Source organism: Euprymna scolopes, chromosome 5 (genome assembly GCF_053919585.1).
Source record: "Euprymna scolopes isolate OS-2025 chromosome 5, ASM5391958v1, whole genome shotgun sequence".
Lineage (NCBI taxonomy): Eukaryota > Metazoa > Mollusca > Cephalopoda > Sepiida > Sepiolidae > Euprymna > Euprymna scolopes.
The window spans coordinates 66,417,986-66,443,906 of record NC_136486.1 but is presented as its reverse complement, the minus strand read 5'-3'; the positions used below and the strand labels follow the sequence as shown (position 1 = coordinate 66,443,906).

At 29.9% G+C, this 25,921-nt stretch overlaps 1 protein-coding gene across 2 annotated transcripts in view; it reads left to right on the top strand.

Moving 5' to 3' along the window:
* LOC145276829 (bactericidal permeability-increasing protein-like) overlaps positions 1–25,921 on the top strand; it is a 101,613-nt gene that overhangs the window by 58,791 nt on the left and 16,901 nt on the right. For both annotated transcript variants that reach the window (XM_080128182.1, XM_080128183.1), the window contains 9 exons: positions 446–509; positions 1,900–1,991; positions 6,155–6,253; positions 6,740–6,898; positions 8,934–9,011; positions 11,680–11,847; positions 15,563–15,630; positions 19,822–19,864; positions 20,958–21,018. In XM_080128182.1, coding sequence (XP_079984308.1) covers positions 446–509; positions 1,900–1,991; positions 6,155–6,253; positions 6,740–6,898; positions 8,934–9,011; positions 11,680–11,847; positions 15,563–15,630; positions 19,822–19,864; positions 20,958–21,018 — 832 coding nt within the window. The remainder of the gene's footprint in view (positions 1–445; positions 510–1,899; positions 1,992–6,154; positions 6,254–6,739; positions 6,899–8,933; positions 9,012–11,679; positions 11,848–15,562; positions 15,631–19,821; positions 19,865–20,957; positions 21,019–25,921) is intronic.

Sequence of the window (25,921 nt, the reverse complement as noted above, 5' to 3'; positions counted from 1 at the left end):
AACAGTGTCGATCGCATTGTTACAATGTTTATATATTTATAAAATATTTATATAATTGTATATGCATATATGTATATATATATATATATATATATATATATATATATATATATAATATTTTTTATACAAAGTAAAATATTTTATGCATCAAATTACAGTATTTGATTCAACAGTTATCAATAGTAAATAATTAGGACTAGGAAGTACGTTATAAAAGTAAATATATTAATTAAGAATAACATATTTTATTGCATTAGTCTGGCGAGTCCTCATGAGGATGAAATGCAGCCAGTTCGGTATACTGTAATTAGTATATGTATCTTTATATTTTATTACATGCGTTTATAATATGTTTATTCATACAAAAATAAATCGCTACATATTTATGTCATTTGTCCTTTTGGTATTTTATAAATTTATGATTTATTTAATGTCTTATCAATAGATTTGTGACAGTGCACTCAAGATAATCAATAATGACTTTGCTACAAAACTTGCCAATTATCCAGGTAAGTGATAAGTTACATAACCTCTTATATTACAATTAAATTATTGGTATACGATAACTTAGAATCATAGTTGTTTCTCCAAATAATTTACATTTAAATTGTGTCTATTTGTCTTCCCGCATTTATTTTTAATTCACATTATGTTTTAGTAAAAATATTACCATAATTTAAAACAATACTTAATTGTATGTTCTCTGTACATAGTAAAAATTAAATGTAATGTTGGTATAACATGAACATTGAAATTCTAAATCATTTCTGATTCCCATTTACAATTTTACTCACACCAAATAAATTTGATACAATTGTTTGCAGTTGTACATTGTACTTATGGTTATGGCATATATCTAGGTTAATTTTGTAAACTAGTTGTTTCCGATTTAAAGGCATATAAAGAAAACGAGAAGGGCGTAGTGAGCTCTACTGCCACTTTTTTATTGTATTCTAATATTTTGTCGTTATATGCCATGTAAACAACCACAAAACCGAGTCGGCTTCGGAACGCTATTGTTACAAATATCTTCATTACAAACATTAGAATACTGTTAAGCACAAGATTAATTATTGCTGAAATATATTATGATGGCCCCATATGATGATGTAAAATCATGGATTCCTTGATTACGCATTAATACTGTGTTAAAATGTATGATACAAAGTTGAACATTAAGCTATGCATAGAATGAGACCTACATTAAGCTAAAATATAATAATGAAATGAATTCGATTAGATTTGCATAATCCATAATGATGTAAAGTAACCCAGTAAAACGATATTACCTACGACATTTGTTAAATGTTTTGAAAAAATTAATAAGTGCAATTTTGCATATTTGTACGTACAGTATCTACATACTTCACCTATCAGTGTTTTCCTGGGATCAGCAATGTTTTATGTTAATAAAAAACTTTCATTGGTTTTAAACAAAAACTAATGGAGGAAACTTTTGATATAAACAAGAAATTGCAACTAGTGAACATTGGAGAAATATAAGTGCAGTGTTGTAAGAACGTCGGGATATGTAAGACTCTTTCGTTTATTGTCATAGAATTCTGGAAACAAATTCTAAAATACTGGCAATATATTGAGAACATAGACATATGAAAAAATAATTGACTGAAAGAGTACTCGATTAACAAAATAATAGTATAGACAACTACTGAAATATCAGGATAACAGATTCACTGAATAGCGTCTTAATATATTTATGAACTAACATATTAATGGGAGAACATAATAATGAAATAAGTTAATAGCGGAAAAAGAATGAACTGAGTAATGAACTAATAAACATCAACAGATTTACAATAAATCATTTTATAAGAACAATTTAGATGCAAAGTTATGACAGAAGGTATTCCTATATAAAAATGCCATTTCTCTTTCTAGTGACTCGCTCGATCAGCCACGGTTATACTTTTGACTATGGTTTAGTATCAAATCCAGTCTTTACTTCTGCATACATGCAAACCAATCACAAGGTAAGTGCTAATTCGCCGAAATTCATGTATTTATTAATAGTAACAAATGAATAACTAGTATATAAGTAGTAACATCAGTATTAGTTTGGAATATTTCAAAATAAACTTGTTGGTTTCAATTGTGTATATGTTAAGCGAATTGGTCAGATTACAATTTTCTTTGTTAAAAAACGTCATTGAATTCTGGATATTTCTAGACATGGATATACATTTTTGCCTTGCAAAATGCGTTGGGAATATATCATTTGATTCGCAGAAGTTTACACTTTACATACATTTTTTATCTATCTGGAGTTAATAGAAATTGGATATTAAATTCGTGAGTCGTTGTTTATTGTTCAACTGGTATGATTTTGCAGGATTGTCTCGGTTATAAGCTTTGCGTCCTACACATTTACATATCCCTATACACATTAATACTATCCAGAAATATATATATATATATATATATATATATATATATATATATATATATATATATATATATATCACAATTAATTTACACAGAATTTTAGTTTCCCCACACCCTAATGAATTAGCTTGACAATTAGTATCATAATTGTTATTATAATGATATCTCTAATATAAGAGATTATGCATAAGATTGGAAATAGATTATAATAAGTAAACGTGTGCAGAAATAACTAATTGCACGGTTACCTTCCGAATCTATTAATTTTGGTATATGCGATATATGCAAGATGATAGATAATAGTTAACGTGTGTCTATTTAGTAAATATTTTTAAATATTGTTCCAATTAGATTGTTAAGAACATTTCTGAATGAAATGATTAGTGTCAAATATCTTTGTAAAATTATACAAATTATTTGAAAATTACGTTGGAAAAACAAAAACTATTTAAATAGGAATTGAAAGAATTTCAGGTAGAAAGTCTGAAAAATGAATTCCTCATTCCAAAAATGTTTTTCATGAATACTGTTTTCTTGAATTTCTGATGAGAAGAATACTTTGTTCATTAAAAATCTAAAATTTTGTATTTGCTGTTGTCTTAGGTAAATATGAAACTATGTTAATGATTCCACCATATATTTGGCTATTTTAACTACCATGTAACTATATTAATATCATTTATACAATTAAGTTGCCCGATGATTGCTAGACAATCTTTAATTTTTGACCTACACTACATAACGCCATCTCTATGACATATAACGTCATGTATGGCTTCATAGACGTCATGTATTTTCAGTATATGTATTTGATTTGACTACATGTCTGTTACAGTATCTGTCTCCCCTATCTGTTTACTTAAAAGTAAAAAGAAACGGAATGAAGTACTTTAAAGAAAATGCCATGTACTGCTAGGGGCATTTGTACAAAATTTGATAATATGCTGGTATCTGGGGGGATAAAACACTTCTTTTATATATATTGCTATGATACGAATTCACTGCATATCAACCCCCATTACTATGCGCTCAAGTCGGCTAACATGGAGATGACTGGAAGGAAAGGGCGAATCATAGTGCAGGCTGTGATATGTCACATAGAAAAACACTTTTAACCCGTGTTTAGATTTCGATAATATCTCATTATAATCGGGAGCGGATAAAAAATCCTCGAAAAACAAAAAAAAATGCATCTGGAGTCTGACTAACAAACAACTATGTAATCAAGTATGTTAAGTTCTATTTTCTTGTCTCCCATTGGATTCAGAATAAGTAACATGCTTTGTTTTTTATGTGAAGTAAATCTTACTCCCATAAAGGGCAGAAAATATAATATGCAGTGTAAAAATAGACGTTAAACTTTAAATTACTTATTTAAGAAAAATATAAAGATACAACTTTAATGGAAATTAAAAAGGTCAAAGAGTTATAATTTAATATTTGGTAAACACACAAATTGTAATTGAATAAAAAAAAGTTTAGAACCAGATATATAAATATATAAACACAATTTCTGAACGAGTTTTTTATTATGTTATTTTACAAATAAATCGATATTTCCTTGACAACAACAGAAACAAAATCAGCAGTCTATTTTTCTTTAAACTAAAATTGAAAAATTCCAACTGATGAGTTATGCATGAGAATAGAAATACACATTATTTATGCCATTTCACGCAGATAACACAGACAATCATCTGTCACAGTTTAAACAAATTATGTAGCAACATGCACAAACAAAGACTCGCGTGTTTAATAAAACATGTTAAAGAACACTTTGAAAAAAGACTTAAAAACATATTTAATTTTAAAAAGAAAGCACTAAATACGTGGATAGTCCTTAATCTGCGAAGTTTCGGAGAAATATTTTCCTTCTCATCAGAGAGTAGGATTTAGCAAAATGCACGATCGGATTTTTATATATATATATATATATATATATATATATATATATATATATATATATATATATATATATATATATATATAGTTTTTTTTCAAAAAAACAAAGTCTCCTCATCAGCAAAAGTATTGGGTTGGGGTATTTTTATATATGGAAAAGACACCATAGTAAACCTAGCATTTTTTAAAGTAATGCAGATGTATCTGGAAATAATCAAAATAAAAAGGAAAATATATACTTGATAAGCAAATGGGTTGAGAATAAAAAATAGTATAAAATTATAAATCTGAATTTAGTTTGACTATAAGGTTATATAAGGTTATTATATATTTTTTAGGTCAAGAATTGTATTTATATATATATATATATATATATATATATATATATTTACCTTTTAATTATTAGCCTTTTGAAAACAGTAATTATCGTCAAAACATTCATTTGGATGTCGATTGTAGCTTATACATGTACTAAATGTTGAATTCTCAAAAAGAACGCTAATAGAACATTTTTAGCGGTTAGAATACATTAGTAAATGCCTAATTTAAAATTAAGCAAACAATTAAAAAGAAGGGGAAGATAATCTTATTTTTCTAATTAAATAATCAAGGGAAAATAATTAGTGTTTATTCTATTGCGATTATAATATATTATTTAATACTTCATTGTGTTATTTATTGAAATTGATAAATATAGTATAGGTCAATTAATTAATAAGGTCTATTTTGAATTTTAAATTATCAATCACGTTACTAAATATTAAAGTAGCTCTAGGATATTGGCCTATAGAGCTTATTATATATCTGAATTACAACGAGTACTGTTCTTTTCTTGTATTTTAGTTAAATTATTAATTTTATTATCACATTAAAATACACTACTACTGTTCTAACTCTCTTTATATATATATATATATATATATATATATATATATATATATATATATATATGTATATATATATAATGCTTTAAAAGATTTTTTTTAAATAAATAGTGCGCCACCACCGAGAATCGAAACTAAAACGTTCATCTAACGATTTACGCATTTCTGTTTACGTTAATGTATGAGCTTTTAAGACATGTTTGTTATAAGCTAAAAAGTAAAATTGAATCAATAGCTATTTGGTTACGCGTTATCTGTAATGTTATCGCTCGATCTTTACCTAAAAGATCCATTTATTTTTTAATTTTCACACGTTTTCACCCTTTTTTTTTCACGGCTAAAACGACAAAATTAGCATAGGTTCGAATACCCTATATAATTAGCTTCCTGTCCGCAGAGAAGATTGGTAGACAAACATGTATTCGTATACATAAATATATATAGAAATCGGTTTGTGTTTACTATAGCATTTTTACCAAATACTATGCAAGTATAAATAATGTAAATTACATGCATGAATGTAACTACACGTAATCAATTACTAAAATAATCATGCCATACGAAAAAAATAATAGGAAATGAATTAAAATGAATACTTAAAAGAATATGCAAAGTAACTTGTCTTTTTGCAGATGAAGGCGATTCCAAGGCAAATACATACTAAAGTAGTATTTTGTTTTTAAATAAATATTAAAAGGGGGTTTAATATGAATATCAATACACACCCAAACAAATTTATACGGACACACACACACACACACACACACACACACACACATATATATATATATATACATATATACATATATATATATATATATATATATATATTGGTGGTGTGTATGTGTGTGTGAGTGTATATATATGTGGGTGTGTATGTGTGTATTCAATCGTGGTTTTTTATGTACAATTCATGTTTTTTCTACAAATATTATATGCATGCTTTTTATCTCTTATGTTTTTAGGCAGAAGTCTTTAATGATAATAAAACTGACTGCAATGGAGAGCAAGACGGCAGGCATGAATGTGAAAATTCACAAGAGGCAACAAGTTGCCAGTGTAAGGTAACGAGCATATACCATAATTTCTTTTACGTATGCATCTATTTAACGAGATTTGTAGCACTGTGAGAAGATCATAATTTATTTTTACTAGTGGATTAAAATGGCAACAGACTGTAACTGAGGAGGATGGTTCCGGAGAAAGAGAAACATGAAATTAACAGCACAACCAATACCAAACCGAATATTTGTTTTGGATTTATAAGCTTATGAAAAATTGACACTCTCCGGGATTTAGTATAAAAAAATTATAATTCAAAGCAAAAAATAACATAATTAAATATAGTGGTTAAACATCAATCCGATTACCAAGTGTGCATAATTTATGCATAACGCCGAGAGGGATATTGTCATGATCTTTAAAATAAAGATAGATTTCATTGCTTTACTTAGAATGGAATTTATAATATTAAACGTATACTTATCTTTTCGTATTGTTTGCATCATTGACCATATGCCTACGTTTTTTTTTTTAATTTTTACTTTCAGGCAGTCAGTGGTAAATTTCCGTTTGTTCCAGTACAATTACCAGATATAAATGAGGATGAGAAAATGATATATTTCATCATTTCTGAATATTTAGTAAACACGTGGCTCTATACTGCACATCACGATAAGAAATTGAAGCTGCAAGTATCTCCGGAAATGGTAAGATAAAATAAAACATACCTCTTATTCTATAAACTTTATTAAAAAAAACGATACCCAAAATCAAGAAAAAAATATTGTTACTGCTTCAGTTGGTTATAGCACGGTTACCTCCTCCGTGTTCCATCCGACTCGAATGCTTTTAAGTAAGCAATGATAATGTGCATATGATCCTAGAATATCAAGTATATTAGTGCACAAGATGCTGCAAAATGTATATTATAGTGCATTAAAGCAACACCATATAGAACTGTATGGCTTTTGACAGGGTTTGGCATGAGGGTCTCCTCAGGAAAATCAGATCATACGGTATCACTGGTAGAATACTGAACATAATTAAATCCTTCTTAGATAAGAGAAAAATCCAGGTTGTCCTCGACGGTCGTATATCTAAACAATATGATATAAATGCGGGGGTGCCCCAGGGTTCTATCCTTGGACCTCTATTGTTCCTGATATTCATAAATGACCTCCCCGACAAAATTGCCTCTGAGATGGGTATATATGCTGATGACACTACACTCTATGGCAGACACGACAGGATGACGAATGAACACATTTCTAAAGAAATGGCAGAAACACTAGAGGAAGACCTCCAATCTGTAATGGAATGGGGACAAAAGTGGTTGGTCGCGTTCAATGCTGCCAAGACTAAATTAGTTTCATTCAATAATTACAAGAAACGCTCTCTACCACCCATAGCAATGGTCAACGACTCTTTATCTGAAGGTCCATCTTTCAAACTCCTTGGCCTACCGTTTACAGGAAACATGAGTTGGAACAATTACATTGAAGGCATTGCCAGGGCCGCTGCAAGAAAGGTGGGCTCTCTCTACCGTGCTAGAAAACTACTAACACCCGAAAGTATCCTGTACCTCTATAAGGCCACCATTCGCCCATGTATGGAGTATTGCTGCCACATCTGGGCTGGTGAATCTGCTACTAGTCTCTCGCTCCTTGACAAGGTTCAAAAGGGAGTCGCTCACCTGATAGGCCCTGAATTTGCATCTAAGCTTCAGCCTCTGTCCAATCGACGAAATGTTGCATCCCTCTGCCTTTTCTACAAGTATTTTAGTGGTGAATGCTCTGACGAACTGCAATCACTTGTGCCCCCACGACGTGAGCACCATCGACAAACCCGACAGGCTGCTAAATCCCACCCCCACACTGTAGAGATCCCTAGATGTAAAAGATATTTTTACTCTAATAGTTTCTTCCCCAGAACCGCTAGACTCTGGAATTCTATTCCAGGTCCCTGCTTCCCCAACAGTACTGACGTGCAGAAGCTCAAGTGTAACGTGAACCGGCATCTTGCTGCCCAAATCCCTACATAGTACCTCAGTAGTTGTTGCCCCTCATAGTAGCCTCCTACACCAAAGTGGCAATTTGCCTTGTTTGGGGTGAAAATGTAATAATAACAAAAAAAGAATAACCATACGAAAGGTTACAAGTGAGGAAGACCAGGATTTGATGATGATAAAATAAGATTGATATTGTAAAATGTGGTTTGCTATGAATTCATCGGATATGTCTTCATGAAAGAGAAAGACATTTAATAGATTACAGCTTACTATTGTCGGCTACAAGTAGTTAGCATTATAAAATCGCTTTCTGATTACTAGGGCTATTACAACAGAATTAAAACATCAAGGAATACCACATTTCAAATAAATTTTACGTTCTTAGTTCTCCGAGAAAATGGCGGGTACCGATCACGGGCAATTCTCAGTCTTTAGTTAGTAGAAATTAATTCTATAAAAAAGGAATGGTTAGACAAAACTTGCTCTGTTATAGTATAACACTTACTTTTTATGAAAAATATACATACACTTTTAACTTCTCTTATCAATGCACAGAAAACACACACACACATATATATTTATATATAGATATTCATTTATATATATATATATATATATATATATATATATATATATATATACACACACACACACACACACACACATATATATATATATATATATATATATATATATATATATATATATATATATAAGCTTATTTATATTTTCAGTTTAAAAAAGAGGGGAAACGTAACATATTTAGAACGAAATGTCCTGGTTCAATTTGTATTGGCACCTTCTTTCCGAAAGTAAGTACATAATTTTTCTTAAATATTTCTAAAATCATTTTTTATTGTTATTGTCTACGTTGTGCATTCTGTAAAATAATATTCAATTGTTACCACACATAATCACATTCTCTCATTCGAATTAAATCGCTCCTTGTGTTATATATAATAATAAACAATTTTGCCAACAAATTATTGTTGGAAAATGTGTGATGCTGATATAAAGTTGTAACCCTATGTTCTTCACCGGAAAAACCATCAGAATAATCCTGATCATCCTGCAATATGTGTCATCTGTACAACATGCATGCGTATATTAAAATTTTAATTGTAGTCCTGATGAAAACACAGAAAATATATTTACGAACATATAAGATGTATTTTATTTTCCGCATTAGGACGTTTTAAACCATGTAATCACAAAAATATAGTTATGAAGCCCTCTTTGAGGAACTTAATTTAAGCCCGATTTAGTAAATTGAAAAAGTGGTCAACGAGCGAGTATGCATCATTTTTGTTCAATACTCCCAATATCTGATCTACTACAATGGCTTCATAAGTAATTAATTTTCTTCCACTTAAATGATACTTGCCAGTAACTAGGAGAAAAAGCACTACCAGCCAAAGCAAAGTTAGCTTTCTTCACTTGGTTTATATCTTCCAACCAACAGTGTTTGCCACTCTCTAGACTGATTATGACCGAAACATCAAAAACTTGTGTCACTAAGTGTGAAAAGTAAATATTTACAAAAAAAATAATAATAGCCAACATCTTTAAGACTTTTTCTGAGAAAAAGCGGTCAAGTAAAATGTAAATATTTCAAATATTACATGATAATTATATATTTAATGTATTCTTAATATTATCAGAAAACTCCATGTAGCTTAATTTTCGCAACTATATTTTCATAATGTAGTACTTTGCTCTAGGAATTAGACATTGTTGAAGTAAATGCTTAAAAACGTTACATCAAACGTATCTCATAATTGTTGTGTGGATAAATGAAATATTATATATGCATTATAAGAAAGTTATTCACTCTACACACGCACACACACACGCGCGCACACACAGATATATATATATTATATATATGTATATATGTTGATATATATGTAAATGTATATATGCATACATATATATATATATATATATATATATATATATATATATATATATATATCGACTTGTCATTATTTTAACGATGATTACATACGGCTATAAACGTCTCCAACCCACTCAATATTTTTCCTTAGAAACGTCGCACATATTTTTAGACATAAACTAATAAAGTAATGTTATTTATTCATAATTTTATTTATAAACAGTAATCTATGTGAACGTATTCAGCTTCGTCATCCAACATTTTAAATCAAATATATCTAAGTTAAAGAAAATCAAAAAGCGAAAATACACCATGAAAAATCCCTTACAACCCAGGGTGTTGATAAAAACGAACCCTTTCAATTTCATTTAACAAATAAAAGAAAGCATTGAAAAAATATTGCGTATAATTCGAAATACATCGTAAATTATCACAGCCACAATTAAAAATGAGCAGAAAATAAAAGCATTACAAATAAAATTGCATATAAACAAAGTCATGTTTATACATAACCAAAAAGAAGTTGTTTTTTTCTAAGGGAGTAACCGCATATCAAGGCCCGACAGTCACTCAAGGATAAGGTGGTCACTAGGGCAGTGTTGTAGTAATCACCTGTGATTGGAATTAGGTACATTTAAACTATTTACATGAAACCTTGCAACAAGAACATGCTTATATTAGAGTTGAATACGACCATGCTGCACTCAGCAGGAAAGGAGACCGGCGTAACAGTTCTATAGGCGGGCAGTCTAGGAAAAAGGAAAACTTCAGATTCACCTGAGCCGCTATTAGGACTGGTTAATAAAAAGATGGACCCATAATACCAACTTCTAAGATTTTGGGTTATTTGTATAAACGTTGTAATACCAAGTTAATTTAACTTGCGCAACGGAATTGGGATTTCATTCAGAAAAAGATCAATGATACTTATTAAACGAACGCAGACCTCATATAAAATTGTAAAGGATTGGCGATATCGGGCGTATCATACAATGGTATAAAACATACTTAAAAAACGCCACCAAAACAAAATAAAAAATGAACGCTACTCAGATGACCATGGGGGCACGTTACTTGTTAAAAATGATCCGATCGCGCCATTTTTGAGACGTCTGATCTCGGCCCATTCTAACTAGAACAGGAATGATTCGGGGGAAAAACATTGACCCACTTACAATGAACCTGAAGCATTAAATATATTAACGAGCTTTTTTATTGTGAAAGAAGGCGTGTGAATGGTGTGTTGTGGAAACTCATTCATACAAAAGATACGAACCACTGCGTACTGTATAAATATACCGAGAGATACCGGCTCTTTTGTGTATATTGACGCCAAGTGCTATGACTGTTATTCATTGCATATTCTGTTATTTTTGTCAATACAAATATCTTTTCCTAACCCTTTATTCGTTTTATGCCTTCCCTAGTGACACTTTATGCCACTAAGGTAGGTAAACTACGTTATTTAGAAATATCGGTTTTGCGTATATCAATTGTGTCTAACATATATTGTAAAGAAGGAGTTCGCTTAGGTCATATAATTTAATAAATAAATTCACATTTTATTCATTTTAATTTTGCAGATTTCTGAGGAGTATCCAGATAGCATGATCGCATTGAACTTCGAAACGTCTAATTATCCAAGTGCTCACTTCGAACCAAATCACATTCAAATAAAAGTTCCTGTGACCGCAGAGTTTTTCATACTTCGTCCAGATGAGACAAAAATAAAATTTCATACAGCCGAATTGGTATTATTTTTAATTACTTTTACTGAAGAAATATTTATTAAAAACTTACAATACATAATACAAAGACAATTATGAAGAGACATGAGTAACGACAAAAAAAAAAAGAATATGATAATGAACCAATCAAAAGCCACCGAAATACGGTGGCATTTGTAATATATATCATCACGGCTCGTGAGAAGACAACTGATGTCATCGCAAAGGTTTAAGCAAGCAAGAGCAGTTGAAGGGTTAGACGGTCGATAATGAATAATTTTTTTTTTTACGAAAACATTAAAAAACTTAAAACTTGCATTAAAAAGAGAATAATAAGGAGCACGATGATTCCTTTTGTACATTAGTCAATACGAATTCAAAATCGAATTCAACATGAAAAGTAGTATTTTATGCGTTAAATTTATTAAATATTTTGTTGTTTCATGGATTTAAAACTAAAATACATTCATTATTTACTTATGAATTACATTATAAAAGTGGAAAAGCAAGGCACATGAGTCAATATGTAGAAACAACGGAAATGTAGTCAACATAAATAAAAATATTTATATAAAATTACTTAAGTTTGAAGCAGAAAACAATGAAATGTTGTCAAGAATAAAGTAAGCAAATCATAATGATTATAAAATCAAATTGAAAATCAAATGATACATATGTTTTAATGAAAACAAGCAAAAATAAATTTTGTTAAAAGTCAAAATGAAGAACAATATATTTCATAAAACTAAAATTAACAATAAATCATTTTGACAGAAAAACTAGCGATAGACTGAAGGAAGAACGGTAAGATCGTACAAATAAAAATAAATTAAATTCAAACAAATAATATTAATATAAACACACCAAGTTCATAGTACAAAATATTTAAAAAATTTAATATTAAAATATTACAAAATTTATTGTAGAATTTAATTGAAAGTTTGATTTGTTAAATAATATTTTCATTCTGTTTTTAGGGATACAAATATTTTTCAACGGTTCCCTGTCGCCTTTACAGTTAAATAATCATAATATATCAATAAATAAATAGTAAATAATACATAATAAACTCTAATAATACTAAATAAAATCATTTAATTATTTATTTGAAAAATAATTAATTTTGGTACAGTTTTTTTCTTTATTTATCGTATGACATCTTAAATGTTACTAATAATTTACCTATTAAAACAATCTTACGTCGCTATATACACTTGGAAATAACTTTTCAATAACTTGCGATAATACTTTCTGTTAATTACCTTTATCTAACTGTAATGGGTGACGAAAACATGATGTATCTGGCGGGTTAAAATTGCGTAAATATTCGAAATAATAAACAAAATAGTAATAGAAATCCACCCAATAAGTATCACCGTAAGATATCAAAACTTATTAGGTGAATTGCTATCATTATTCTGCTTATTGGTTCGAATTTTGAGCCAGTTTCGACGTTCTGAAGACAGCGTGTTGTTCTCATTAATCTTGAATTCGTGTAAACATGACTTGGTCTCTCGGGGGAATTCGCGACAAGAGTAATCTATCTTTATTCGGTGTTGCTATTAAACGTTATCTACTTCTGGTGGTTTCGTGGAATCCGTTGCCAAATTCAATAGACAAAATTAATAACACCAGAAGTTTGCATGACTAGTTTCTCAGCTTTTTTATTATGAAGGCCATGCGAAATACGCGAAAGTCATCGAAAAATACTATTGTATGTATTATAATATTAATCTGATAAAAGTATTGCCGATTCGCCAGTTTTCTTCTGCATTTTATTTGTTGATTAAATAGCCTTATTGAGTGGTAACAGGTGTTTACCCCGTGTGCATTATCTATGGGTTAAAGTGAATACTCAAATAATAATAGAAGGGTGCTTGTTTTCCAATTTCTGTGACGTGATCCGCTAGTTCATTCTTGTTCACACGCCAGAAGACATGATACCTACTGATCAGGTCATCTCATGCCGAATTCATCGCGTAGAATATGCAAACTTCTACAATTGGTTCAGAGTCTTATAAGGTTCCTCATTTTCTGGGGGACATTCATAACCTTCTAATTAATTTTTACTTCACCACTTTATTTTTTGTTTTGTTTTCGATAAGGGGTAACTTTGTAAGTAAAAATGAAAATATCTTCACACTTCCTTGCGTTGAAAAATATCGCACCATTTGTTTTATTAAAAGTAGAAATGTTGTTGTTAGCTAAACCATGATAACAATTGTGATGAACTTTCAAAACATGTAAATCTTTAACATTTACATTCCAACCAGCATTATTTAATTAATTATGAGAGTTTTAATTTGAACATATAATTGCACAGTTCTTTCCCTGTCCTTTAATTGTAAAACCATGGCCGTTTAGTTTGTCTTTTTTCTTCCGCTCCAAATAATAACATAACGTAACGGAATACTTGACAGCTGGTAGCGATTTGTATATTAGTAAGCCAAAATAAAACTTAAATAATGAGTTTATCTTTTGATGGTTAAGCACAATTGATATTCATTCAACGTTTTGGGGGATTAGAAAAGGAATGTTGATTGTCTTTTTTCTAAGAACATGAGACTTACTTCACCCGGTTTTGCCCGTCAGAAATTGCCATCAGTTGTTTCTGATAAACGGAGAATAATTTCTCTATTCTGGCTTAACTATTTTTTTGAGTAAGTGCAATGAAGATGTGATAAATTTTCTCCTACTTTTCAAGATTATTTAACTGGCAATCTATTCTTGAGTCGCTTTTCATATTAACAGATTGTGAGTTATTTTCACAAAAACAGAACTTTTGGCCGATATTGTTCACCCGTAAATTTGGACTGTAATTACGTTTTATTATCTGTGTGCTCATCCTAAGCTCATTTATAATGTGATGAATTGTACTTACGATAATGTCACCATTCAAACCGTGAAATGTTTATCGGATACACAATACACACACGAACTGACTAGGAAAAGTAAAGGTAAAATTGCTATTCACAAATGTTGTTACAAAGTTGTTTCCTTATCAAACATACTGCTTAGCTAAAAGTCGACGCCACATACAATATTTTGTATTGTTATTTTCTTCTGCCTTTTTGTTCCAGTAACCATTTTTCCTGGCTTAAATGCTAGACACGAATAAAAGTAGATGCGTTTCTGGACAATAAGACTAAACCTGGAGGGTTGCAGATGATATGATCAGAGGAAAATTTATTATTTAAGAGGAAAGCCAGATAAATAGTTGTTCATAAACGACATGAAAACGATCATTCGGTCAGCTGAGATACAGTTACTTTGAATTGTGTTTCCTAAATAATTCTTGTAAAAATAAATTTGGAAATATTATTTTTTACTTTTAAGTAAATAGTAGAATTACAATCTGTTTTACATTGGTTGTAACTTAGGACAACCTCAGAGAGACTACTAAGATAATCAGTTGACAATCTAGGGACATAAAAACTGACAGAACATAAAGTCCAGCATATTGTGTAAACATTAATTTTGGAAGATCTTGAGTTTGTCTCAACCGCAGCATAAAACATCGTAGCAATAGATATTTTGTAAGTGAGGAATAACAAAATTCCCATAACATCTGAAAATTCCCATAACATCTGAAAATTTCAGCTATCCTTACTATGAATTTGATTGGAACGTTTGTAATTAAGTAAGATATTAATAGGTCTTAATGCATTTCTGTGAAATTGCCGTATCCTTTAAGCATGGCTATGCTATATATTAAAAAGCTTTTAATTTATTTTTATAGGTACTATTTTCTGAAGTGAATACAACAATTGCAGATGGAAGTATATTATTTACTGTCACTAACACAACGTACGTATATTTATTTAATCTTTTTACCCCGGAAAGCATATGTATCTGGGACAATCTGAGTACCGTTTACTATAATAGATTGACTGCTCCACCAATGACGTAATAATATGTAACTATCTTTATTTGCCAGTTTAAAAATATTTTGCAAACAATTCTAACATGTATTCTCATAATGTTTTTATACATTTTAGCAAAAATTAATTGAATAAATAAAGAGAAATCAGTTGGTAATATGAAAACATTACTACACGTAAATAGAAAATCTATTTACAATTAGTTATTCCTGCATGCTGAATATTATCAGCACAGTTTTAAACAAAAAATAAACATGGTTGATAATATCAGCAATATTATGAATCTATTATGAATCTACCTGATAATTTATTTGATAATATCTTTAGGACGTGGCTGGCATAGAAACAAATAAGAGAGATATGAAGGATTTGTAATGTGAGTCCTAAACCTTTTTGATGGGTGATAAAATTTTAAGAGTATAAGAGGGATGTGTGTACAACAGGGGCATTGAGTGGTTTTGCCTCATTGACACAATAGATAAGGGTTATCTGGTGTGTAGACGTGTAAGAGTTAAAAATACTTTATAAAAAGATAAAAAAGAGTGTTTGATACGTATGTGTTATCAATGTAACGAGTAGGATTACGTACTTATTCAAGAATGCAACCACATCCATTTTGTCTGAAATTGCATTTTTTAAACGTACGATTATCTATGCATTTATTACTCATAGTATTATCCGTTTTTCAGCATTCAGAAGAAAAATATATAAGGATGATTTAACTTCAAAAAAGAAATATTAAAGCTTCTTTCATTTATATTTTGATTCCTTTAAATGTTCAATGTATATTAATACAGTCGTTTCTAAATCTAGATATATTCCTGCTTTATTGATTGCACATAAGATAAAGTATAGAATACAACATTTAACTGTAATTTATGCGAAAAAATAAAATATAGCTTAAAAACAAAATATTCAAAAATTAAAATTCAGTAATATGAAAGAATAGAGTTAGGTTCACCCATGAAAACATTCTTCCGGTAAAAATAAAGGTACTATCATGTATGCAATCTAATGTTATTCATTCATTTTCACGACTACGGAATGTATCATTGGATACAGGTTTAATATCCATATAAATACAATGTTGGAAATTTAAATATATATATATATATATATATATATATATATATATATATACATATACATATATGTATATATATATACATATATATATATACATGCATATATATATATATATATATATATATATATATATATACTTTAAATAAACATATGTATAAATTAAAGAGTTTATTAATTTAAAAAAAAAATCCTGGTGGTTTCTCCCCCAAATTTCTTTAAAACAAAACATCGAAAACAATAATAAATCTGAAAGAAATTTTATTTTTTCAGTATCTTAGAAATATGAGTATAAATATTTATGAAAGAAATAGTTTTACAAATATATTATTTAAAATATAAAATTACAGATATAAAGTTTAAAAATATTTTATTTTGAATACTTGTATGGAAAATAAAATAGATATAATACGCTGACACTGTTATTTCTTGGTTCAGCTAGGAAACAGTGTTGATGCGTATGACGTGATTCTGTTCATAAAAGTATGTGATTTGAGTTGTGTAACTAAACAATATTTTTTTCTGTTTTCAGACAACAATTCTGTAATAAAAGTCATAAAATAATTTTGAAAAATGCGCGATGAAGACGGTTAAAAGCCTAGTTTTATTGTTACAAAGAAAACAGAACACGGAAATATTGTATCAAAATATATTAAGAAAAACAAAAATTTGTTTATCCTGACAAAGACGTGATGACATCCACAAGTTTGATTTATAAACAAAAAAAATGTTGTTATGTTTAAGAAATGCGTTAAATTTGTTTATTAAACTTAAATTTAAAAATTTAAACTAAAACAATAATTTTATAACGGATAGAAATATAACAAATCATTATATTACTTGCATATCTTCTTGATTGGATATTAGGCATTACACTGCCTTATTTTTCTTAATGACAATGAGTAAAGGACAATGTGTCTATCCCGATAAAACCGTTATCACGTCAAAAAGTTTGATTCATAAACAATCAGGTTTGAGTTTACTGTAATACAGTGCCAGCAAATAGAAAGTCCGCACTTCTATTTTTTTCCAAAACTGCAAATTGAAGCTAAATTTAATGTAGCATTTAAGCAACCCATACCTCATTTGATTGGCATTTTATTTCACAAGAATATAACCTGTTCATATTTGATTTTTAATTGAAATGTTCTAGTGGTAACATCAATGCAAAAAGAAAGTTCGCAGCAACAAATTCGATAAAAACTAACCCCTATTAGCGCTCCTAAATCAGTTTAAAATATACTCCAACAGGCAACAAAACATCTCTTATCGGAATTGTTGTTGGTCCACGTTATACAACGTACCATTAAGTTCATATGCCACTACTTTCTCTTAATGATGGTGAAAATCTCATTAATCCTCACTTTTCTGGTGTATACAATCGGGAAATCGGCTGCAGATTGAAATGAGATGAGAAAACGGCACGAAAGACTGTGCAAAATCACCAAAACAAATGCAGTGTTCGTGATGACCATACATATGGTTCTAGTAGAGTCACTTCTAACAGTGAAGATAATGCTATCAAGATCCACAGCCTAAGAAACAGATTTAAAACGGCTACTCAAATTCAACAACAGTGCAATCTTGTTAAAAATGTTCTCTTTCTACAGAACATATGATGGGAATGTAATTTGTGAGGATATGTTGCAAGACGCAAGCCAATGATTCCTGTAAAGGACAAAAAGCGGCGTCTGGACTTCGTCAGATGCAATCATGATCATGACTCTTCATATTGGCCCAAAGTGCGTTTTAGCGACAGTAACACGTTCAATAAGCAATGATGGTAGACAGTACGTCCGTCGGAGGAAAATCTTAGAATTTAATCCTGGGTGCTCAGTTTCAACACTGCAAGGTAGTGGCGAGTCAGTTTTTGTGTGGAGCATTATTAGTGCTAATCGTCCAGGGAATGTACCTCGCTCGCAAGGTCGAATTAATTCGACCAAATACATTAATATGTTAAATAAGCATGTTCTATCCTATTTGGTCGGAATTTGGATGAGAATGTCATCTTCATACAGGATAATGCTCCAATTCACACAGCTGGCAATGTCAAGAGGTTTCCGGAAGACCATGATACTCCGTGGTGCATTGGTCTTCACAATCTTCAGACCTCATTCCTTTAGAAAACGTATGGCATTACATCAAGCAACAGCTACGCCATGATAAAATTTCAGATTTGGAAGATCTTTGGATAAAAATTGAAGGAAAGCGGGATTCATTTTCCTCAGATTATTGCCGCAGTCAAATTCAAGGAATTCACAAATTGCAGAAGTGTTATGCTACTAAATATTAACTAGTTCATTGTGTTCCTTTCACATGTGCATGGCATTACATCCAAAAGTTACATTTAAATAACAATTTTCCTTGTGAAGGCTTCCTTTTTGTCTCCTCAATTTGGATTATTTTTTTAAATTGACGTGAACACTAGACTAATTCAATTGAAGGTCAAATATGAACAGATAAAATAATAGAAGAATAAAAGGTCAATCAAAGGTATAGTTTTTTAAACAGTAACATTAGATTTTTCTAAAATTTGCAGTTTTTGAAAAAATTACAAGTAAGGCCTTTCTTTTCGCCGACTGTGTAGATCTCAATCAAAAAGGATACTGATCTCTTTAAATTCTTATATCTGCTGCCTATTTGACCTTTCTTTTTGATTTTCAGATTTAAACTTAAATATTTAACACACACACACATGGTACTTTTCTTCAGTCTTGACAGACTATGCCTTTACGTCAAAAGTTTTGCAATCTACAAGAACACCTCTCTTTAGTCTGCATAGTTAAATGCAAGTGGCAAGCGGATGTTCAAGACGACTGGAAAGTATGCCGATAAAAGCGCAGAATAAATAGTTTTCTCAAATGGTCACCCATCTGTTACAATCTGGCAAAACGTATATTAACTTCAATGATATGATGAAATTTAGTTAGTCGCCGTGATTGTGCATATAAATATAAATACACACACACGCACCTCCCCCCATATATATATATATATATATATATATATATATATTATTTTCACTTTTTTTCAGTATCACAATAGAAAACCAACCAGACGATTCTGCTTCTTCTGATGTAAGTTTACTTTTTGCACTTAACACAGGAAATATATAATATATAATCCTTATATATTTTTACTCACGTTAAACTTTAAAATTAGGTTGTGTTTATTCTTGTTAACGTTCCTGAAAACCATAAATCTGCACATTTTCATATTTCCCTAGAACAACCAGAGCAATAATAGCATAGACATGCAATTTTCGATATTTATTTTTCGTTTTTTTTATTTGTTATCCTCTTAAATTTGTGGACTTCTTTCTCTTCAAGCAAGGCGTATTGCCATTGAGATGTAAGCGGTTTCTGTGATTAGGATCAGGATTTATAATGGGCATCCAAAGTTTATTATTATCAAGCAAGATGTTTATTCACATTGTATTGACATTTCTGCATGACGATAGGATCTGTGAAACAATAAAAAGTACATTTTATTAACCAGAAGCTGAATTTTGTAAATTTGGTGCTGATTTTTCATTTGATGTTTCTTTGTGATAGCTTTATCCTCAGTATATAATATATGGGCATTAACCTCTATAATTCATAATTGGCTATTTTTAATTTTAATATGAGATTGTTTATTGAATGCATGATTTTTTTAATATGAAAATGACAAATTTAAATTAAGGATAATTATTTGGAAATTGATATTTATTATTTTTTAGTTGAGCTTATTTAATTATTCTGTGATTTTTTGATTTCAAATTAAATTTATTACTGTAGAGTTTCTTTTTCTTAGCTGAGATTCAAAATTTAGAAGTTGATTAAAACTAAACTAGAAATGCACTTAATGTGCCAATTTAAATTTGAGTTTAGTATCTTTATGTTTAACATTTACTAAATCTAAAACGTACTCTTTTATTTATATGCTAATCTCGGTCAGTTTAAGGTTTATTTTTTAATTGGATGTAACTCAGTCTTAACAGCAGTTGTTAATTTTAAATTCAGCTGTGATTATTTGATGTCGATATTTTTCGATTTTATTTTAATATTTATCAATTAAAAAAGTAATTTTACTCATTTAAAGTTCGATGTTTTAAAGTTGAACTACAGACCGTATTTTGATAAATTATAATGTTGCATACTAAAGTGTTACAATATTACAATATTTCAGCTCTTTGGATTGAAAACTATTTTAGAAGCGCTTGTAAAACTTGTAGAAGCTATTTTACCTGGTAAGTATATATCTGTATATTCCTAACCATATAGTAATATGCATTTTACAGTCTTTAACAAATTTTAATATTAAATGTAATGACAACATGCCTATGTATTTGAAGGGTCTGTAACTAGTTTTTAGCATATGAAATGTTCTTTATAACATTTATTTCATAAAAAAGAAGGATTAATATATTGGTCATACAATTTACTCAGCTTGGATGTAATTGTTTTAATCACAGATTGAGTTTTCAATAATTTAAAATCTGAAAAAATGTAAAAACAAAATATCAACTTAGATTACTCCAGCTACATTTCTGTTTTCTATCTTCGCAAATTTGTCTTTATTCAAAAATATGTGTTTATATACAGTTTAGATAGTTATAAATAAACATGTAAGAAGTAACGATATTTATTGGATTTTAGAAAAATATATTTTGTATCGGTCATAATAATTATTCGATGACATGTTTCCATTGCAATTACAAAAATACATGTCCATTATTGAAATTGAAAAATTATTTTATATAATATATTGACCAGTTTTATCTTGATAATATAGCATGAGATATACTGGAATACTTTTAATTTACGAGGTTTTACTTTAATTTTTGTATTTGATATTTGCTTATAAATGTTAAATAGAATTATATAAACATAATTTGTTTTTGTAAAGAAGCGGTGCATTTTTGCTTTTTTGAATCGTTCATGATAAAGTTGGCAAAAACGTGTACATTCAAGATATTCTGTTTCATCATTTTTCCCACCTTTGTAAATATGTTTGCTGGAGTCTTACTTTTTTCTATTAACGTTTTGTCCCTGTCAATGCAATATTTGCCCGTTTTTTAATGTATGTTTTTTATTATTTGTTTGAATTTGTTTCTAAAATATCAGGATTTTTGTGCAAAACTACAAGGAAATACCATCAAAAATGTCCACATGCTTACCCAATAAGGCAATAAGTCCAAATACATTAAAGCTTATAGTTTTAAGACTTAATCCTCTAGGGAGAAAAAAGAGAAATTCTCTTTGATCAGAAATAACAGTTTTATGGATCATTATGGAAATACATTTAATTTGTAAGAAAGTTATACAGATAACGTGTTTGACTAGGGTAACAACGGTACTAATAGTGTTGCTCATAATGTTGATAATAATAACATTGAAGACCAAGTAGATCAATGTGCTTAGGTTGAGTATATGCATACTTCAAAACACAATGTGCAGCATATTTACTATATCTAGGTCAAAATTAACGCGTTTAATTATATGTTTTGCAACTTAGTCAATTTTAGTTCTCAAGAGAAACAAATGTAATTGTTCTTGGAGGGATAAATACATGTCTATTACAGTATTGAAATCACATTCTGCAAAAGGTTTTCCATAACCTCACTGAGCGAAATTCGCAAACACACATTCTGAAGTATTGGCATTTTAAAGTGAGTAGAACATTAGTGAAATCATAGAATTTACCGATCACATATAGACCTAAAAGAGCTAAAGTTTCGCCCCTAAAAATAGAAACTTGTGAAGGTATTTTGTAGCGAAAAAATACTATATCGAAGCTATTACATTTTAAATTAATGTTGAAGTCTGTTATGCATTACGATATAAAAACCTAGTTTGAAGCCACAAAATGCAGTCGCGAATTTGCCAAAACTGTCAGTGTCACGATTAAAAGTGAGCCTTACGAGATTTCTCAATTTTACAAATGCAGTACGCTGCTATCAAACAATGTCATGTCCAAATACGCACCACATTATGTAAAAATGTGCAGCTATTCTTGAACGTTTGACACGCAAATAATGTCTTCTAAATTTCAATCAAAATATTGCAGACATTCCAAGATACAAATCATGATATCCCTGCAGTGTAATATGCTGAATTAAGTCAAAACTCTTCTAACAAATATGTAGCAGAGCCTAACTTCACTGAACCTTGGAAAAATTAACTTCGTTATACCAGAATTTAAGATTTCTAGCAATAGAACTAAACAGCTGATCTATCGCCCCCTCAGCTTCCTTTTTCTTTTCTCTTCTACTGAATATATTTTAATTAGCATCTCTTAACGCATATATTATGCATGAATAAATCAGGGTTATCTATGCTCCTTGCCGTTGATATATTCTAAGTCTTAAATAATTTCTGGTATGAAGGGGTTTTCATAAAAATTCAATCATATTGTTTATCTTGACTTATACTTAACATAATCAAATCCTTCCTAGACAAGAACAAGTCCAGCTTTCATTGATCGGTATTCGTCGCAATATCATGTTATTAATTCACGTATGCTCCAGAGGTCGATCATCTGAACATTATTATATTTGATATTCACAAATGACTTTACTCATAAAATTGTTTATGGAATGAGTATAATTGCTGATAACATCGTATCCTACATTCGAAGCGTAGGAAAAACGAATGTACACATATCCAAGGTCATGGATGAAACTCTAGAAAGCGACATTCACCCTGCCGTGAAATGAGCCAGTAAATAGTTGGTAACATTTAATGCTACTAAAACAAACTTTCTTTGCTTTAACAACTACAAGATCTTCCTGAACAACCGATTGCCGTGACATATAACCCTATATCTTACAAAGAATCTATAATACTCCCTTGCCTAGCTGTTACAAGTACCATGAATTGGAAGAAAATAATGAGGATATTAATAAAGCTGATGCAACGTAAGTGGCTCATATTACCGTGTTATAAAATTACCCACACAAAAGGGCATCCTATATCATTACAAATTCACACTTCGTTCTTGCATGGATTATTGCTGCAACATCTGGGCTAGTGCGTCTACCAGTAATCTCTCACTGATATGGTAGGGTACCCAAATAGGGCAGCAATGTAATAATTTATACAATATCGTCCAAGCTCTTATCTCTGTCAATCACCACATTCGAGTTCCTGCGCTTTTTCTGAAATACTTAAATGGAATATGCTGTGATGAATTTATAGTGCTTTTGTCTCCTCGACGGACATAAATCTGATAAACCTCACACGCGGTAAAATTCCACCTCCTCACTCATGAAGTTCCTAGTTACCTAAAAGTCTTCTATTTAATTAGTTTTTTTTTCTTTGGGAATTGTTAACTCTAGAATTTCCATTCCTGTTTCCTTTTTCCCTTAGTGTATTAATATATAAGATTAAATGTAATGTAAACATATTTTGCTGCTCAACTCTCTAGGGCCCCTTGTTACTCATGATCTTAAATAGTCGCTACTTAAGTTTCAAGTGGCAATATAACCGGTAAAATAAATTAAAAAATACCTTTTCTCAGTTGATAAACAAAAGGAGATAAAACTTTGTTCATTGTTATGAGGTGTCTACCTAATGAATGAACTCATATAATCCCACACAGTGACGGCAGTTAATTATTAAAGAACTTATATTAAAAAACCGCATCATAGACAATAATGATTATGAAAAATAAACATATACTGAAGAAGTACGCTCACTCCTCCCAAAATTAAGGACTGACGAACAGTCATCCCTGGATTATATGTTACTCTAGAAAAGTAGCAACTCGATTTTGCTGAAGCTTATAAACTTCTAACAAACCGATTTTACCCTAAAATGTATGTTCAACAAAAGGTGGAAATGTCTGAAATTAACTAGAAAACGAAATGGAGAACAAGAAAAATAAATGAATGAACATTTCGCATCGGTCTGATGTGGGAAAAACACTCAAATGTTTACAAAATAATTCTAACCATTAGAAAATGAACCATATTAAACCCTACAAAAATTAGTTAGAAGATTGCTTAAGACTAACAATTATAAAGCAAACCCACATTGAAGGGTAAAAAATTGCTCACGTAAGTAGTATACATAAACTGATACATTTCAATTCTGGTTCAAAAACAAGTCAAACAAAAAAGATTTGCATCAGTGTGGTAGAAACAGAGGTCACATCAATGAACATCACACAAATGTCAACTTAGTCGTCTTGCTCTTGTAAAGCTCTTCTTTAGTTTGGAGATTGGTCATACTGTTTTAAAAATTGTCTGACTTGTAGGTAAATTGAGCATAATAATTCAGATTGCAGAATGAATGAAGAAAAACACTCTTGGAAATTCCAGAAGAACAGATGAGCAGTACTGCACGAATATATGAAAATACGAACAAGTAAATATCCTGAATAAGTACGCCAAATTTGCAATTACACGCTGGGTAAGATTTTCAATAATTCGCATACAGATTATCCCAACAATGCAAAAAAGCAACAGAATTGTTAGACCAATTCCTGGAAAATAATTAAATTCGAGGCTAAAATTATTGTCACCGTTACGTTTTATAGAAGTACTAAAAATTGAATATGTTTGTTAAGAAACGTCATTTGGAAAATACATGACTTAGTTTAATGTTAAAGATTTATCAACCAACACTTTTGACGACAAAAATATTAAGTTAGAGAAATTCCAGGAAATTAAAATCCACTATGCGAAATCCCTTTGAAATAAAACTATCTATGAAAAAACAGCCAATTACTTATCAAATGAAGTTCATAAAATTACTCAACACTGGCGCTGAAAAAAATAACGCATATGATTTAAACGACGTCGAGAAATAACGAAGATGTTAAGAGAACAATTAGAAAATGTTCAGAAATAAAAGTATTATGAACACAGAAGTATTACAAGGAAGTTGATGTAACAGTTAGTAAAGAAAGGTTGATGTTTAAAAATAAAGGATAAAAAAAAACATCAACCGAGCCGCAAAAGGCATTGACAAATAGGAAGTTCATCCGTCTATATCAGCTTCCAACTTTTCAGCTTCCTTGAAAATTAAATATGCTTGAGAAACGGAATTACAATATCATTCAGAATCTAATGAATATATATATATATATATAAAGTAATTCTAACCTTAAATTTAACTGCAACGGATTGTAGATATGGACTAAAAATC